General features: G+C 43.7%; 2 protein-coding genes across 25 annotated transcripts in view; both read right to left on the minus strand.

Moving 5' to 3' along the window:
• The window catches only part of ptpn11b (protein tyrosine phosphatase non-receptor type 11b), a 33,758-nt gene extending 23,351 nt beyond the window's left edge, over window positions 1–10,407 (minus strand). For 4 of the 5 annotated variants that reach the window (XM_078949673.1, XM_004070230.5, XM_011476669.4 and 1 more), the window contains exons 1-2: window positions 10,240–10,407; window positions 875–997 (exon numbers count right to left, since the gene is read on the minus strand). In XM_078949673.1, coding sequence (XP_078805799.1) covers window positions 875–997; window positions 10,240–10,253 — 137 coding nt within the window. In that variant the 5' untranslated portion in view covers window positions 10,254–10,407. The remainder of the gene's footprint in view (window positions 1–874; window positions 998–10,239) is intronic. The other variant, XM_078949674.1, reaches the window with a different exon arrangement.
• Window positions 10,408–13,767: 3,360 nt separating this feature from the next.
• agrn (agrin) overlaps window positions 13,768–18,783 on the minus strand; it is a 241,860-nt gene continuing 236,844 nt past the window's right edge. For all 20 annotated transcript variants that reach the window (XM_078949690.1, XM_078949682.1, XM_078949687.1 and 17 more), the window contains one exon: window positions 13,768–16,153. In XM_078949690.1, the coding sequence (XP_078805816.1) occupies window positions 15,993–16,153 (161 nt within the window). In that variant the 3' untranslated portion in view covers window positions 13,768–15,992. The remainder of the gene's footprint in view (window positions 16,154–18,783) is intronic.

Below are 18,783 nucleotides of genomic sequence, written 5' to 3' on the forward strand. Positions count from 1 at the left end.
CTCCTGATTCATAACGTTTTTGAATAAAGAAATACTTAGAAAAAAGTTTAACTTTCTTTAAACATGTCCATTATATAAAGAAAAATGCTACAAAAACGATGTAAAAAAAGCAAAAACAGGATTTTCATCGGAGTGCGCCTTTAAGGCAGCAACCAGCAGAAACGAAATGCCCCTGCGACTGACCTACGTGACCCTGATGCATGTATTTATGTATTTATTCTCCTGCAGCATAGAGCTGGTTGATGGTGTCATGAAAATTTAACTATTGTAGACCCGACAACAGCTTAACTCTCTGAGCTCTGCTGGCGGCTCTAAATATACGCCTGGTGGAGTTTTAGCTTCATCTGCAGATGCCTGAGAGCATCGGCAGCCTGATGACGAGGGAGACCAAAACCAGATGAAGACCCTCGCTGACAGTAAAGATATTTTCATCTAATCTGAACAATACCACATCACAGACACACACAGACGTTCACTGACGGAGATAATCGACCAGCAGACAGAATGTGAACACAGTCCAGGACGTTTGCAGCAGATGAGCCGTGAACCTTTTATAACAGCAGCACATTCCTTATTCAGGACCCAGTGCAGGATTTTCTTTTTAAGATCATAACTCTGTGAATCAAAGGCTTGTGAGCATCCAGGCTGTTTTTTTAAATCATTATTAAAACACTGGTAAAGCTGGATTACAGCGCTTCTGTGGGTTCAATCCTTCCGGAACACGGATGAGGAATTCACCATGAGCGGTCAATGAAACCCGGCGGACAAACCGACAGAAAGCGGTTTATTTTTAGAGCTGAACTTCAAAACAGGTCGGGATGAAGGAGGCAGATGATGACAAACGGCGTCACACACGGAGGTAGAGGGGCGTTACCTCACAGACAGGGTGAAATCCCCCGGGTTGCTCTTGCTGGGCCGGGCCAGGAAACTGCCGTGGACGCCGCGGGTCAACAGGAGCTGCTCTGCCTCGACGCCGATGATGTTGGGATGGAACCACCTGAGCGTTGGTAGACGGCAAAACGTCACAGAATTGAAACATTACAGCGATCAGACACGTCTGTTCTGCTGTCAGGAAGATCAACGTCATTCACAGCATTTATGGAAATGAAGCACCCGGTATGTCAACAAAGAGCGGAAAAACTAGGAAAAGGGTCAAATTCTGAAAATCCTGAAGGCTGCATGAGCAACTTCTACATGTCACTGTGCACAGAAACATCAGGTTAGGTCATAATAACACAAAGTTTCTCCAAAACACAACAAAACAAACAAGAATATGCAACTAGGGCTGCAGAAATATGAGGAAAACTCGCGATTAGGGATCAATATTGCGATGACGATATAACTTGCGATACATGAACAAATAATAAAACCAAAAACATCATCATACCCTTTAACTGAAATAAGAGTCAACATAACTTGGTTTATACTCCAAATGACCCTCGTCTGCACAGGAGGCGAGCGTCTAACATAAAAGGACTCCATCCGATTGGTCGATGATATAAACGAGTCCATCCGATTGGTCAAATGCAATTTTTGCCGTCCTTCCCGATACGCGTATTGCACAACAGGATATCGCGATAACGATAAGTTTGCAATTTATTGTGCAGGCCTATATGTAACTGTCATGTTTCTCCTTTAAGGTCAGACATTCATCACTTTCTTTAAGCGTGTGCCCTGAAAACACGCTAAAAGGAGTAAAGGTGGGAAATAAAAAGAAGTTAAAATTTTCATGTCAATGGATAAAAACAGTCATTTCTGTTTAATGTGCTGCAGCTTTATTTGGAATGACGGGGATTTGTACCTTAGATCATCCAAACAACTAACAGCTGCAGAGATATCAATCCTCTTTTTGAGAGTTAGAGGCAAACAGTCTTTGCGTAGGTAAACGGTGCTTCCCGGTTGAAAAGGGAAGGACGGCAAAGCCAGAGCTCAGAAACTGCATGTGACTTCCTGCGCAGGGCAAATATTTATCACAGCCTCTGATATGTTGACCAATGCTTTAGACATAAACCTCTTACGTGCGCGTGTCGGAACTTCCTGCTTCGGTGGCGAGGAAAAAAAACAAAAAACCCTGTGAAATCAGGAGGAACTCAGCTTTATGCTGCCGTTAACGGCTGTAAACACAGAGCTTCGTGTTCGCGGGGGTCACAGGGGTCAAACCTGCTGAGCTGCAGCGCTGCATGGCTGGATAATCCTACACAGCAGCATTAGACCCGTTTTTATGTCACAGCAACAGACTATAAGGACTCAAAGATGCTAAATTCAAAATCTAAAACGTCACTAACTGGCCTGCAAAGGTCCGAATCTTGAGACGCTCGAATCTGAAGATTTCTGTTCATTTAAAGCAAAGTGTTTCCTTTTTTTCTGGTTTACAGACGTCACAAAAACACCAGCTTAGTACGAGAACAACCGACGTCTGTGAGCATTTCCTCTCACATAAACAAAAGACAAACATGACTTTGAACACACAGCGTCATGGAAACCGTCTTCATCACGTTTCAGACGAACGGAAGGCAGCAGAGGAAGAGCAGGGAGAATGGGCCTGAAGATGAAGCCTGAAGGTTCTGCTTCTGACCGGAAAATAAACCTGAGGCTCCGGCGGCGGCCTCAGCAGAGCCGCCGTCACCTCCGTGAGTGTCACAACAGCACCAGAATTCTGCTGCGGTTCTCTGCAAAGGCCTGGAAAAAAACTCCTCTGGAATCGTGAAAAATGTTAAAAACCTTTTCGGATTCACTCATAGGTAGTTCATCAGTTATAGTTTTACATCATTCACCGTTTACACAAATCTGATCAGAAACGGGAACTGTTATTTTATTGCTTAAAGTCAAAACTGGACCATTTGGTGTTGTTTTCTGTTAAACCTATTGAGATGGCGTCTGTCAGACGACCAGCGAACCGGAGGCGGGGTTATTACTGCGGGACGGTTGTTTTTAACCCCGCCTTCGCCCGACAGCAGCTGAAGATCGTGCCACACAGCCACTACGTACATTTTGCACGTATGAAATTCTGGTCTTTTGTGACTCATGCGTGACATACGTCATTCGTTCCTCGGCGTGCGCAGACTTCGACCGACGGGTCTCTACCTGAATTCGGTTTTTAGCTGTTCAGACTTTTTGGTCGCTTAAGAATTATGCAGTTTACGCATATTTCACGTAGTTTAAACGCAATTATTACGTGCATCGCACGCAATTGTGCTTGATTTTTGCTAGATGCAAACGCAAAAGTGTGTCTTTCCACGACCGTTCCTCGTCTGTCTAACAGACTTTTCACGCATGAACCACCAATGTATGACTTTTATATCATCACGTAGACGGCGCACAGATCACGATAAAATGACGTAACTGACGCACGTTTCACTAATGAATTGCAGATAAACGGCGCAATAATCACGCAGTGTTCACGTTCTACGTTGGTTTACGTGTTCTTTGGTGGTTTATGGGTACTTCTTCTGTGGCTTTAACATGGTGCATTCGTCATACAAAAACACTCACAAACACTGCTTTTTAAAAATATTACTGTAGGTTTAGCCAGAAATACAAACATGTGTGTGTGTGGAGACAAACAACCACACACAAGAACGAAACGTCTGATTACAGAAGAATCTCTAGAAATTAGAAAAAAACAGGATCTCCAACATGAATAAAAGGATGAATCAGCCTGTTTCCACAAGAGCCTGTGTCCATCGTAAAACAATAGAATAAAATAGAATATCTTTATTCCTATGTCACTTTTAACAGAAAGAAATCACAAAGTGCTTTACATAGAGAACCATCCAATCAAACCAAAACACTGAGAGGTGTTAAAAACCATTAAAAGTCAGACTAAAAGTTACAACACAATAAAACAACGACAACAGAAACCAGAGAAATTCTAACCATTCAATTTAAAACAGACGAGTAACAATTTATGGACTTAATCCTTGAACAGACTAAACTGAACCAATATGAAATCTTTTCAAAATGAAAACTATCAATTATCGTTTTTGGAAAGTCCATTTAGATTGAGGCCTGGTATTTATACTATAACCTAAGAACAACCATGTACCATCAAAGCGGACACCACACACATGATAACGCAATAACGGATCAGTACCCAGGTACTTATAAATGGCGTGTACCTGTGTGGTGCTTTACCTGCCTGGAAGGCCCAAAGCGCTTTACAGTCACAGGTTGTGTTTGAATTCCTTCCCTACTTATTATATATCACTTATGGTATTTAGAGCCCTCTCCATCTTCTAGTGTTGTCCGAATCTACAACTCCAAAATCCAGAGGCCTAGAAATTTCCCAGAAGTCTCTGTGAAAAACCAGTGTTCAACAATGCTCACTAGATCGGCGAATATAGACCACAATGCATTGAACAATTTCTTTACCACAAAAATGTATTTAAATATATTTTTTTAACAAATCAAAAATGTTTTCATCTTGAGAAGACAGTGGACTCATGAATAATCGTTGTAAAACGCTCATAATAATTAGATTTTCACTTTGTGAAATCCATATCCGCCGTTAAAAAAAAAGCAGTGAATCGCTTTTAAAGTTCAGGATAAAACATGATCAATTCAACTCAAATTTATTTGTACAGCCCAAATTCACAACAACGGTCGTCTCAGTGGGTTTCGGCCCGGTAATGTAAGGTAAACATCCAATCAAAAAGGATAGTGCTGCACTATATAGTTTTTTAGTAGTTGGGGATTAGGGCGGGAGTTCGGACACGGACACACACGGATGCCAAACACTGGCGCCAAGCCTCCGCCAGAGAAAAAGGTGGCGTTCAGCGTCTTGCCTCTCGTAGCATCTCTACACACGAATCTATAAATGGAACTAAACTAATGTTGAGTTCGTCAGATCAAATCCACAGCTGATGGGGGAACCGACTGACCAACGGGCACAAACACACCATAATCCAGACTAAAGAATCTCATTTAACCGGCGTGACGTCACTTTTCCATCAACACTGGGGTTTTTTTTCTAATTCAGTGGACGACATTCGCTGATTCTGTTGGTGTGACGGTTGGAATTGGCAGGCATGATTGAGGTCAGTGTGCTGAAGAGCGTCTGACGGCGTGTCAGCCGGTAGCCGGATTACGCGTGTATTGTTTTTAGTCCTTCACCGACTCATACGGAAAAATAAAAACAGACAGATGAAAACGCTTTGTGTCACTAATCCCATTCTAATCCTTCATCACAGCACTGCTGCCCGTCGCCGTATTAAAATGGGGGGGGGGGGGGGGGGGGGGAGAGAGTCCACCTCCTGCCGCTTCCACGGACACGAGAACCTTTCAGAACCTCCACGGTCCACAGCTTCACCTAGAGGGGGGGGATGGGGGGGGGGCAGGTTATCGGAAGGCCAGCAGGATGGGATTGTATCTGCCCCCCCCCAGATCATAATAATCCAGCACTGCTACACGGACGGGAGAGGGCCTCAAGGCAGATGGGGGCGGTTGTGAAAGTGTTGACAGAGTGAGATCCAGACGCCGAGAGGAGCGGCAAAATCCCGGGGGGGGGGGGGGGCTTTTAATCTGGGATTTGGATGAGTGTGAGCAGGCCTGATAGCAACACTTGTCATTACTTTCAGCCCCCCCAGTAGCCTTTCCCCCGTCCCAGACTGCCGCAGCCCCGCTTCCCCACCTTCATCACCCCCTCCAGGAGGTGGGGAAGGTGGGGGAGGTGGGGAGGGCACAGTGTGACTTCCTGTAAATGCCCCCGCTGTGCCTGCAGATTACATGTGTTGTAGTTACACCGGATCATAGCCGGGCCTCGCCGCGCTAAACCCTCAATCCAGCTAATTCAGCCGTTTGCCACGAGGCCGATAAGTCAGGAGACGCGGCAGGCAGAGTTTCTCTGAGGATCTCCTCCACGCCGTTCGCTCGCGTTCACGCGTCAAACCGTCCACGCAGGTTTCTACCGACCAACCTGAAAGCGACAAGGAGAACGGATTCCTTTCATGTTTTCAGGAGGAGAGCAGCTCCGTCACTCTATCAATCATCTGCTGTGATGACAAAAACAATTAAGGAAGGTTGTTAAGATTAGAATGACAAAAATGTACAAGAATAACATTTTAAAAAGTCATCATCTTTGAAAGTACAAAGTTTCAAAAAAACAACTTTAATTTTTCTCAATTGTACACGTAATGTTGAAACAGAAAAAATCTAAATGATCCATTTGATTTTTGAAAAACGACTTATTTCTTGTAAAATAAAAACTTTTGAAGCAATAATAAACAAATTTGTTCGAGTGAATTGTTTTTCTTAATTATACGACTTTTTTCTCACCAAATTTTGGTTTTTGATCAAAATTTTCTGGTATATTGTTAGAAATTATTTTCACTATTTAATGATTTTCTTTCTCATAATTCTAAGACGTTTTCTAGAATGATGGAAAAAAGTCAGAATTTTACTACTTTATTCTAATAAAATATTTACTTTTCTTCCATAAATTTACGACTTCATTATTACCCTAAAAGTTTGACTTTTTTTCTCTTAATGTTATACATTTCAATTTGTAAAATTTTTACTTTGATCATATAAATATATTAGTTTTTTCTCCTCTATTGCAGAATATTTTTGTCATAATTGAGTTTTTTTGTCTCATAATTTTAAAACTTCTTACTTGTTGAATTTAGACTATTTTTCTCACAATTGTTCGTCTTTTTTTCCGCAAATTTTTGGCTTTTTATCAAAATTTTACAACATTCTGGTATATTGCTACAAATTATTTTCGCTATTTGTATGATTTTATTTCTCATAATTGTGAGATGTTTTTGTAAAATGACTGGGAAAGGTCAAAATTTCACCACTTTATTTTGATAAAATGTTTAGTTTTCTTCCATAAATTAACGACTTCTTTACCCTAAATTTTTTTATTTTTTTCTCATACTATTACAAATTCTTTTTTGTTAAATTTTAACTTCTTTAAAATAATTTTACGATATTTTTCGTAAATTGCAGTAATTTTAATCATAATTGATGTTTTTTCCTCTAATTGTAAAACTTCATTTTGTTTAATTCTGACCTTTTATTTTAACTTTATTTTTTTTAAATGGCTTAATGTCTTTTGTCATTTTAACTCTGATCAAAGAGCTTTTGTCTTGTTTTCTTCTAGCTCAGCAGAATGACCGGAGGGGCTTTCAGTCAACCAAACAGCAGTTTTCTGCTGGATTTCCTGCCTCCCTTCTCCCCCACTTGGATCCCGCCTGCAGCAGAATCCGTGATTCAGGGCTTTCCAAGAATAGGATTCCCTCCGACTGCCCCGCTTTCCCCGTATCTGCCCCCTCCCCTTCGGCAGTATGAAGACGGGAGACGAAATGATTCAGCAGGATTTCAAGAAGCCTGCCTTTGTCTGATCGCCAGGGAAACGCAGACGGAGGCAGCTGGGGGCAGCAGGCTGCCTGGGGCAGGATGGGGGCAAACAGACACCTCTCTATCCTCTTACATAATGTCTCAAGTTCAATACAGCCGGTCAGCTATTTAAAGTCAGTCTGTCTTGGCCTGCTGACAAAAAGCTGATAAACTTAGCACGCACAGAAAGCGTGTGCTGCGTTTATATCCGTCTCTAGAAACCAGTGCTGCTGGGGTATTTATACCCCCACTTACATTTACAGCCCCCCACCCAAACAGGGGGGGGGTCTTCATTTATTGATGAACCTTTAACCTACCTGGTCAATGTAAGGAGTGGAGGAGAGCGTGGGTCGTTCTCCGGCCATCAGGAAACATGACGTTTACGCCAAAATCAGTCATTTTCAGTTAAAAGTTCTTCTGGGAAACTTCAAGAGTTTCTAGAGTTTCCTTTAGTTTTTTCACATCTGGACGTCGGTGAAACCGTTTTCTCCAGGAATGAACGGACTACACACTAACCAGTAAACAGTCAGCTCCAAACTGTTTGGTGTGGGGGGCGTGGCTACAAGCGTGACAACCACAGACCCCAACCTCCAAACCCGTAACCGCTGGTGGTCTGTGAGTCATTCCGGACTCAACGCCAAAGCCACGTGTGACTCTGGTCCAGGAGATGCTTGGAGAACAAACGTTCACTCGGGCTCCAGAACCAGAACCAGAACCAACAACAGAGGAGGAACTTGGCTCTTCCATCCCATCACTCTGAATACCAGCTAGCAACATAAACACACATTCGTCTGACTTATCAGAGACAGGAAAAGCGCACTCCCACAATGCACCTCGCACACGGAGTGCACAGAGGGGGCGGGGCCTATACCGTTTTGGTTGGGGACTGATGGTTTGAAGGTGGAGGTTGGTGTTCCTCCCTAATGCTTCAGTTAGATGACGTATGGACCTCTGAGGAAAACAAGCTGGTTGTATGGAAACACCTGATCACAGCACCAGAACCAACACCTCTTTAGTAGAACCACAGCAAAGTCGCAGCACTTAGTTATCAATGCTTTATAGCAGTCAACCAAATATCAACATCAGATAAAAGTTTGTGAAATAAAACGGACTTCCTGCCGTCCATCTGAGACGTCTTAAGGTCAATAAAAACTCCTAAATGTGCCGTTCAGAGTCTGTCTGCAGGTGCGGATGACACGGTCGCTCCGCTGTGACGTCCTTCCAATGTCTGCATCGACGGAAAAAGCTGCGACAGAGATCAGAGGCCGTCCTGGAAACGTTTGCGGCGCTATCTTGTTCCTCCACGCGGGCTGCTGCTTTCCTGTCTGCTTATCGGCCCCCGCGGCCCCCAACTGTTGAAAGAGTTCCAGTGGCTGTTCCAGAAACCACGCCGACCGAACGGAAACTCTGCAATAACACCAGATCAACAGCAACCAGGTGGTTCTGCCGCCGGCGCTGGCATCCAACCGCCGAGGAGGACAAGCCCACGCTTCACGAGGAGGTCACACGCCACCGTGACACCCCCGAATCCCCGCAGCTGGAGGCCTTCCTGAAACGTTTACCACCATGATCCGCTTCAGCGGCGAGCTGGAGCAGCACGGCTCTGAGGAGTTTGGAAAGCTGCCGCTGAGGACCGACGGCGTTTCCTGAACCTCTGAGCCAAAGAAAAACTGGAACACAGTTGAAGTGCCGCTCTCACATTCTCCCTAGAAAACATTAAACCAAGAAGTCTGATCGATGATAAGCTCAGGTTTACAAGAAATGTGACTCAAACTGAAATGTTTCACAACCATCACTGGAAAACCAGAAAGCGTTGAGGATGTTCCGCCAGAAAGCCTACGATTCCAAAATCCAGTGTCCTAGAAGTTACCCAGAAGCCTCTGCGAAAAACCAGTGTGCATCTATACTTGGTAGATTTGAGGAGTATAGACCACAATGCACTGTGTTTGAGTAGTATTTTTTTAGTAAACCATCAACGACCAACACCTCAGTAGATTCATAAGTAGTCGAGGTAAAACACTTCTATTGATTTGCGGTTTAAAATAAATAAAGAAGTGGTCCAAATAAAATCACTAGCTGGTCCTGCACCCCATGGTTTTGTAGTAGTTAGGGAGTACTCTTAAAGTAGATTTACTTTAGGTGAAACTCACACCCAGTAGTACACGTGAAGTTACTTTGACTACTAGAGTATAACAAGTAAACTGAAAACCTCTTCAGACTGAATTGTAACATTTACAGTTTATAACATATAGATACAAGTAAGCTTCCAGTACTGTAGTCTACACTACTTGTAGTGGTACACGGACTACTTCTTGACTATGAAGAGTGAACAAACAGAATACTGACAGGCTTTAACTTCCCATCCATCCGCAGGTTTGCTTCCTCCATCAGGCTCTACAGGCTCCGCTTCTGCCGACGCAGCAGAGCAGCAGCTCCTGACCGGTCAGCCGGCGGGAGCAGCAACACCTCCACCGTCTCACGTCATGCGCGAGGTCAGACCTGTGCGGGACAGGCCGCACACCCCAAACTGACCCTCTGGTCTGGTTTGGATTCCAGAACTGGAACCGTAAACCGTTTCCTGCTCTGGAACCACGGAGAAACACCAGGAGAACCTCGTGGGCTCGTGCAGACATAAGCTGACAGACAGATGGGTCACAAAGGTCACGATGGGGTGGCGCGCACGCGCGCCTGCCTGCAGGAGCAACAGGAAGTTCGGGTTGTTCTGTCACAGCGTCCTCACAAACCGATCGCGCAGAAATGACAAGTCAGGGATCGATAACAGGCACGAGACCCGAGAGGACAGCGCGCGCGGCGCCCCATTTCTGCCTCCATAAGCGCAGCTCTGACACGAGCCTCCTCCGCGCGCGCGCATTAACCGACAGAAAGTCAGCTCCACTCTACCTGCGTGATGTCATAGCAGTGTGTGGAGGTCTCAGGTGTCCCCGCGCGGTTCCGTCTGCCTTCCTCCGAGGCGCTGAGCGAAGTGAGAGCGGGGCGGAGCGCGCGCGCCCAGCCGCTCGCGCTCCGCCACGCCTTCCGGTTAGTACCTGTCAAAACAAAGGCCGCCTCCTTGGGAAAAAAAGGAAAAAACACCTCCGGCTCTGTTTTTGTTTCTGTCAGTTTAGGACTGAAGTACAACCATTGTAACGATGCTATACTGCCAACAATTACTCAAGTTTACTTTTATGATTTTGTTTTTTACTTATTTTTATTATCTTATATTTCATTTTTATTATCATTAATTCATTTTTATTGTCTGATCTTGATTATCATAACAACGGTGCATTAAGAATAGATTCCTGCAGCAGTTTCAGTGAAGCTCATCTGTTGTCATGTGCAGATGAGGCGGATCCACTGCTCCTCTTCTGTTACACAGGGCCACGGGGCGGCCCCCCTCCCCCTGAATGTTGGTGGTGCAGTAGAGTATTGAGGCAGAGCTGCATTGACGTCAGCGGCCTGTGGTTATCAGTGTAGGTTAATCTACTGGATGGATGGATGGATGGGCTTATGCAATTGTCTGTGAACTCACAGGCCTCAGATCTATAGAGCTGTTGTTCCGCTGCTGCAGCAACACACAAACCACAGTTGTGTTGCAGTGTGGGCGTCGATTCTCTGCAGAATTCCTTGAAAACATTTTTAAAACGGGCTTTTAAATCATTTGAGCCTTTCGGCTGAATATGAGTTAAGCACAGAGTTTATTCTTTGTGTTTGGTGAGCAATGAAATTCATTCTTTTTATAAACACGAAATGAACACTAACCTGCAACACCCATGGATTTTTACATAGAATTTGCTGGTATGGGCATTGCAAACGTATAGCCAAGTATGTACATACATTTGTCAGCTGTGAACATTAAAAGCCCTGTTTGTCCATCATTTTTACTCCAGCTATGCTCATTATTCACAGATTTGTGCTGGAAAACTCATCAGGACATCACAGCTGCAAAATGTTCTGTACTGGTTCACGTGAGCCGAGTCAGAACCGGTTTGTAGAGAGACCACAGGCAGTTCGGAGCGCAACACATACTCACGGCAAAAGGTCCAAATGAAGGTGTCTGCAGGAAACCAAAAGCTGGACGGGTCAGACGCCATTGTGCTTCTATGAACTGAGAGAAAAACTCAATGACGTTAAAAAAAAAGTATGTGCTGCATTCAAGAAGCAGAATATATTTCTGCACAGAAAAAGAAATATTTAAATTCCTTAACCTGAAACTCATCGGTCACCAGGTTCTGTCAGAACGTTAGAGGTGAAGCTTTGCTCTGCTCGTCTCATGTTCTGACCTTGTTAAAACTGCTGCCAGAGCCGGAAAACTGTTTTTAAATTCAACTCAATGTTCTATTTATTTATTTAAAAAAAAACTAAAGATCTGGATACACGACATGAAAGGGAACAGAAAGAAGAAAACTCGTCTTTCTGCCCCTTTTATATTTTTGGATCAGCTCATTTATTAACCAGGTTTTTGAAGGCGATTTGGTTTCTTTCATTGATTTAGTTTAGATTGTTCCGTGACGCCTTGAATTGAAACAAATCTTTCTTTTCTTTTTGTTCTGAACTTTGGGGAAGAGAAAATCTTGCATCCTTTTAAACTAAAATCACTTTGTTTTTGTTTTTAAATGGTCTTTTTATGTTGCGTGGCAGAAAACTGATGTGTGCATCAACTGTGAAATACTTTGATCGACTAAATCTTTGAATTTCTGTATTTTTATTGTGCTGGATATTGAATTGGATGGATTTTTGTGAAAACTGTCAGGGATCATTCTTTTCTGAAGAATTAAACTTGGGCTTAAGTATGTTTTACATGTGTTTCCCCAAATTTCAATACAGTAATTTAGATCTGGAACAGAGAAGGAGTTAAGGGCTTTACTATCCAGAGCTGACTTAACTTTATGTAACACACAGTTGTTGTTTTTGCCATTTTTGTTTTTATATTAATGATATAGGATTTCCAAGTGATGCCTTCACTTGGAAATCTATCTATTTGAAGTGAAATAGATGGTATTGTTTGAATTATTTGGGCTTGTGTGTCTGTTGCTAAATATCATAAGAGATGGAATTTTCTTTAGATTAAGCAAACAGCATAAAAACAGCCACTCGTCTTTCTTTCTGTCCGTCTAGTTTTGTTTTTCAGGGCCTCCTTCAGGCGACTGAGAAAGGCTTCTTGTAAATACTGAGAACTCAGTTCCTGGGCTGAAGAATTCGATTTTTATCACCCTGCAGACTGATTTCCTGTTGAGTCTGGAGGTGATAAATACACTCAAGAGCACAAAGACGGGTTTCCCTCCAGGATGTCCCGTCTGACATGAAGTGACTCTCTCTGCTGACTCGTGCCCTTTGACCTCCAATATTTGAGGTTCTCCGTTCCAAGGTCTGAAAAAAAACCTGGCAGCACTAAAAATAGCCCTTTCGCTCTTTGGGAAATCTGGGACCTGAAGGAAAAACTTTCCAGGGCCAATTCAACTCAAACTTTAATTCCAGTTGACAACACAAAGCGCTTTACATTAAAAAACCGAAAACAGAACAATCACACACAGTTGGCACCCCTTCCTCACCAGACTCCTCCCTCCACCCACCCAGCTCCCCCAATATGTCCCTGAACAGCAGCTTACAGACACATTCTGGCTCGGTTCTGCTGTGAGGGAACGGTTTAACGGGGATTCATTTGTTCCAAGGCCCGGCCCGACCACGAGGGCCATTGTGACAGCGCCCGCCCAACACAGCAGCTCAGGGCCCGCTCTACAGCTATTGGACCACAGAGCGGGACCCCGGCCGGGCTAATGAGAACGAGCACCGCAGCGACAGCACCCTCTACAGGCGGAGCCGGTGGTGCCCCAGAACAATGGATCCCCCAGAGGAAACACTGGAACCAGAAACAGCATCAGGATATAGATGATAAAAAAAGAATGATATCAATAATAATGGAATAGAATAAGAATGAACAAGAATAGTAATAAAAAAAATAAAATGCATTAGAAATGATCAAAACATATCCTTGACTATCATGAATACAATTTTATGGATGGATGGATGGATGGATGGATGGATGGATGGATGGATGGATGGATGGATGGATGGATGGATGGATGGATGGATAGGTAAAAATCTTTGGTCTTTGATGTGTTGAGGAGAAGGTTGTTGGTTGAGTAGAGCAGAGGACTCAACCCTGGGGGGAGCCGGTACTGAGGCTCTTGTTTCCGCTGTTGGAAAGACTTCTACGCCTTAAAACTGAAAGGACAGATGCAGAGGACTGTGGTGAGAGCAGCCATGATGGTTAAGAGATTCTGATGCAGAGCTGGAGGCAGCAGAGACGAAGATGCAGAGGTTCTGATTGGATGTGACCAGGATGGAAAGTGTTTTGACGGTTCAGAATTTCAACCGTTTGTCATCCCATCATCCACGGCGAGTTTGAATGAAGACCCAGAGAGAAGCTGGTTCTGTTTGGTTGACGTTTTATTTCATGGTGGTAGGAACACAAGACAAAAAGTTAGTAATGTTCAGGTCATGCCACTCGTTAAGCGGTGCCGCGCCTTCTGATGAGGTCTGCACAGCCAGACAGTAGTTTACAGAGGTCAGACAGTGAAGGTCATCAACATGAAGACATAAATAAAGACCAGGAAACAGATTCAAAAACAGTAGATAGAAGTTTTTGTAAAAAAAGAAGCCTTTTGGGGTCATTTCTTATTCTCAGGATTACTGATAACATGGTTATTATAATTACTCATTTACATTATCAGGGTGAGGTTTATACACTGGATACATGGATTTGCTCAGTCCAGGTGACATGTTTGTAAGGCATTTCATTGTTTCCATCCAAACCACAGACTGCAGGCTCAGGACTCCTCCTTTCAGTACCCCGGGTGGGTCAGATCTAGAGGATGGAGGGTTACAATGAGGCGTGTCCAGAGTTAATACTCAACGCAAAGCTAAAGCTTCCAGGTCGTCCGTCTCCCACAAGCGCATGGATCTGCGTGCGAGCAGACAAGTCCGACTGGGTTCCAGTGTATGATACTAAAAAAAAAAACAGAAACCTCCACGGATCACACGTTTGCTAAATTTACACTTACAAATTACAGGGCTGTACAAAACAAATGCTGGATGGTTCAGGAACATAAAAGACTGTTTGATACGTAACCACCGACAGGCATGACGTTTCTCTCAGATATTGCCATGGTTCTCATATTAATACAAAGATTCTTTAGGTCATCTCAGCTTATTGCATTTGGCGGAGGCGACAACATTGCAACAGTCCACCCAAAGTGAAAGAATTCACACCAGCAATAAAAACTCATGCGCTGCTATGTTAGTTTGCCATAGGATTATGTATCTTCGCATGTTTTCTTTTTTGTCTTTTTGCGGCTGTTATGGCTTCAAAGTGTCAGAAGAACACACCAGTCTCTGTCTCTCTCCTCTCTTTCAACAGCCGAGAAAAAAGTTCCTTCAGGAACAGAAAAAAAAAAGCTGGACTTTTTTATAGCCTTTTATAGTCTCTGTATCGACACCTGATTGATTATTTGCCAGGACTTTCCTGAGTGCAGCAGCTCCCCTCATGATAAGATCTCCCCTTCCTCTGTCTGTCCTCCTCTTCAGTTTTTTGCTTTTAGCGCCACCCTTAGGTCAGAAACGGTACAAACTCTTCCCTTGTGCTCCTCTCAAGTTCCTGCAAAACTAACTGCTCCCAAAGAAAATACAGCAAACCAAAACTTTAGGAAATCACATCAGAGAAAAAAGGAAAAAGGTTAAATGTTGTGACATTTTTCATATCAGAATGAGTTTTGATTGAAACCAAAATGTCCAGAAGTTCAAATAAGAACCCAGAAGTCCATGCATTTCTAATGTCAACATGAGCTGATTGCAGAATAAAACGCACAACACTACATGAGAATCACTCAGCTCTCCAAAGAAAACCCATCTCACATATTCACAGTCTCAGATTTATATAGTCTATATTTAGAACATTTATTTGTATCTATGATTCATTTCTTGATTGATGACTAATGAATGCCACACGAGTCCGTGGGAAAAGCGTTGCTCTCTCCATCACGCCGTCGTGTTAGTGAGTCAGATTTCAAAACTAAAGGCTCTGATGGGAGTGGCGTCCGTTCCGTGGGACGATGGAGCGGTTTGGATTTGGTCGCTCGCTCTCGGTAGCAGCTCCAGCGGTCTTTCAGAAAGTCTCATTAGGAAAATAGAGTGGACTAGATAATGTGGGGAGGGGGGGTCGGCGCTGTGGAGGGAGAGGACCACTGGGGCTCTCAGGGGAACGCACGTCTTCATGAACGGGGCCATGCTGGAGGAATGTGACGGCTAGATATGGCACCAGGACCGGCGGGTCACCGGAAACGGCTCAGCCCGGTCCGCTGTGTTCAAGTAATGAGAGGAAGAAAAAAAAACGGAAGGTTTCCCTCAGAGCGGATCTTTGGGTGGAAAAGGTCACAGGGTCATGAAAGTAACTGCAAATGGAGATGCAGGTTGGAAAAGAAAAAAAAATAGCAAAACATATAAAACCCCAAAACAATGTATTTATTTTTCCATATAAAAAGCGGTGAAAAGTATACAAAAATAGAAAATAATTACAGCAGGAGACATGGGCGCTATGTAGGGAGCAGATGGGGGGGTTATTTCTTTTCCGTTTCTCGCAGCATTTTGTCTCTGCCGGCCTATTTGGCGGCGGAACAGTGTAGTATCTTGGGGCTGTTCAGGGCGTCCTCCACCAGGTGGAGCTCCACGCCGTCTACAACCACGTCCTTGATGCAGCCGACAAAGCCGGTGCTGTAGGCCTTGGGCAGCCGGCGGGCCACTGCCAGCTCCTCCAGACCACCTGAGGGAGGGGAGACGCTGGAGTTACAACACATGCGTCTGCATTACCGCTTACAGAAGCCCCAAAACACTAATGTGAAGATAATAACTGCAATCTGATGCAAGACAAGCCGATCCCACCTAATCTCAGGATCAGCTGCTGATCCAACGTTGAGAAAACAAAAGAACAACTTTCTGATTTGCGGTTTCTTCCTGCAGCCTGAAATGCATGCGGTCTATTGCTAAACCATTTCACTTCAAAGCAAAGTCCGATGGTCTTTTTCACACTTTCCCCACAGATTTTCAGAAGACGTTTTATCACAGGAAGCATCTTATATGTAAATCCTGAGATTAACATCAAAGAGCAGAATGAAGGTTTGGATTTCAGGACAAAGTCGAGTCAAAACTGGCCTCAAATCGCCTGGATTATGTCAGGTTGTGTAAAACCTTTGATGATAGCGTGCAGAGATGAAAGCAGAGTTTGTCCTTTAAAGCGATCGCTTACAGCAGAAAACAAACACAAAAACGAAGAGACATGATTGAAAATGTTGGTTTTACAAGTCCTCCTCTTTGCTTTTGGGCGCGTCTGATTGGCTGGTTGGGAACTTGAGAAGAGTCCAATGAAAAAAATGAGTACGATTGGATTTCCAAAAGGTTTTCTTGATACTGCTCTGGTGGTTTAGTCCTTCAGTCTGTAAGAGCAGCGATGGCGAGCAGAACTAAACGGATTTGTATTTTTGCAACAACATCCATCATTTTCACAGCTCTGCTGATGATGCTGCTGCTCTATTCCCATTAGGACGAGTAAAACTTTAAAACTACGTGCATTCTTCAACTGGCATTTAGCGGTGGTGTTCACCCGAATGAGGTCCATCGCTAGAGGAGACATCACGTGGTTCCTCATGGGAGGAGACCACCGCCATCTTGGTGAGGTCAGGTCACTGCTGCACTGCATGCATGTGCACACGTTTTGCAAAATGCCACTTCATTTTGTGGGTTTCATCTGCCAAAATCAGAGAAATAAGTCCACGAAGGAGAAAGGCATAACATTTGACAGGTAAGTATTATATTTCTTTTCTTTTCTTTTAAAGCTGCAGGGGCTTCATAAATTGTACACGTTTCTTTTTAATAGAACACATGTTGACATGCATGATGCTGCTGGGCTATTATCAACGTGCTATCAATCATAATTTGCTGTCGACATAAATGTAGACTTTATTGTGTCAAACCTATAAACAGTATACTAGGACTAGGCTATCATAGTAATATAGATTTATACATTTCTGACTCAGTGACTGAACTTTTCTTGCAGGTTTCCAGTGGATTTAGACTTAAGGAAAAAGTGGATCTTAGCAATAAAAAGAGTTAACCCAGATGGATCACTGTGGAACAAACTAGTAATACAGTCTGGATATGTTCACAACATTTGGTGGAAACAGATTTTGATAAGAGGCCAGACTGTTTGATTGAAACCCGACACCATAATATCTATGTTACACAAATGGATCACTAACATGAATCAGTAAATCTATTGTTAACTTTTGGACTTATGGTTGACTTGTTATTGATTTGTTCTAAATCATTTATTATTATAACTGACCTATTATTTATATATTGTTATTAATTATTATCATTGACTTATTGTTAGGCTTTTCTAAATAATTTAAATTACATGTCAAAGAGGTCTAAAACTTCTACATGTTTAAAAATTATTGCTTAAAATTCTTTGTTATAATTTTTTTTATTTATAAGAAATCCTGCAACTAGCATTTTTCATTAAAGTTTGAGCTTTTGAGGCTGCCTGTTTCTCTTATGTAACATCAACAAATGATATGTATAAATATATATAAATATAAATATATATAAAGTATATAAAAGCTACTTAGATGCCACCAAAGCCTATAGAAAGCATTGTCATGTGGGCACCCATGACCTCACCAAGATGGCGTCGCGCTCCGCCACCATCAGCCAGGCTTCCCAAGCGAGCGTGTCTCCTGTAGCGATAGAACTCAGTGGTTCACACTACATGCGTTGCCACCTGGTGGCGCTTGTCCGCCACCACAGTTAGTCTTGGTGTGAAACGGCGTGAATCTGGTGACTCTCGCTTCTCTCGCTGCAGCAATTAACTGGCACTTCCGCTCCCCATACGACACTACCAAATCTGAGTCCCTGATTCGTCAACCTGGTTTTAAGGCCAGTTAGGACTACAGCTCTATTTCTACAGGTTGGTTTTGAGCCAACAGGTCCAAAAAGTTGCCATCGAGCTCGTAAATCCACGTGAAATGCCTCCACCCTGATTTCTCCTGGTGGATGAGCGGCTCCGCCTACTTCCTGCTGCTTTACCTGGCTGACAGCACATTCCCCCCGGAACCAAACCTCCTCCTCTGCCGTTCTGTCGGACCGCTGGCTCATTTCCACGTCCCTGCCCTCTTTAATCGGATCGAGCGGCGCAGATTCGCCGGCTGACGGGGCTAATTTCATGCCAGTTACAGAAGAATTAGGGATGAACATTAAAACGGGGATTTAAAAAGAAGACGGGCTGCTGCGTGGGGATTAGGGATTCTTGCTGCGGGGGCCGCTCAGCACCTGTTCCACCGCGCTGCTCCTGTGTGCGCCGCTGCCTCCGTGTACCTGAGTCACCTCTACACAAAC

Source organism: Oryzias latipes, chromosome 7, assembly GCF_053564925.1.
Source record: "Oryzias latipes strain Hd-rR chromosome 7, Olatipes_Hd-rR_3.1".
NCBI classification, from domain to species: domain Eukaryota; kingdom Metazoa; phylum Chordata; class Actinopteri; order Beloniformes; family Adrianichthyidae; genus Oryzias; species Oryzias latipes.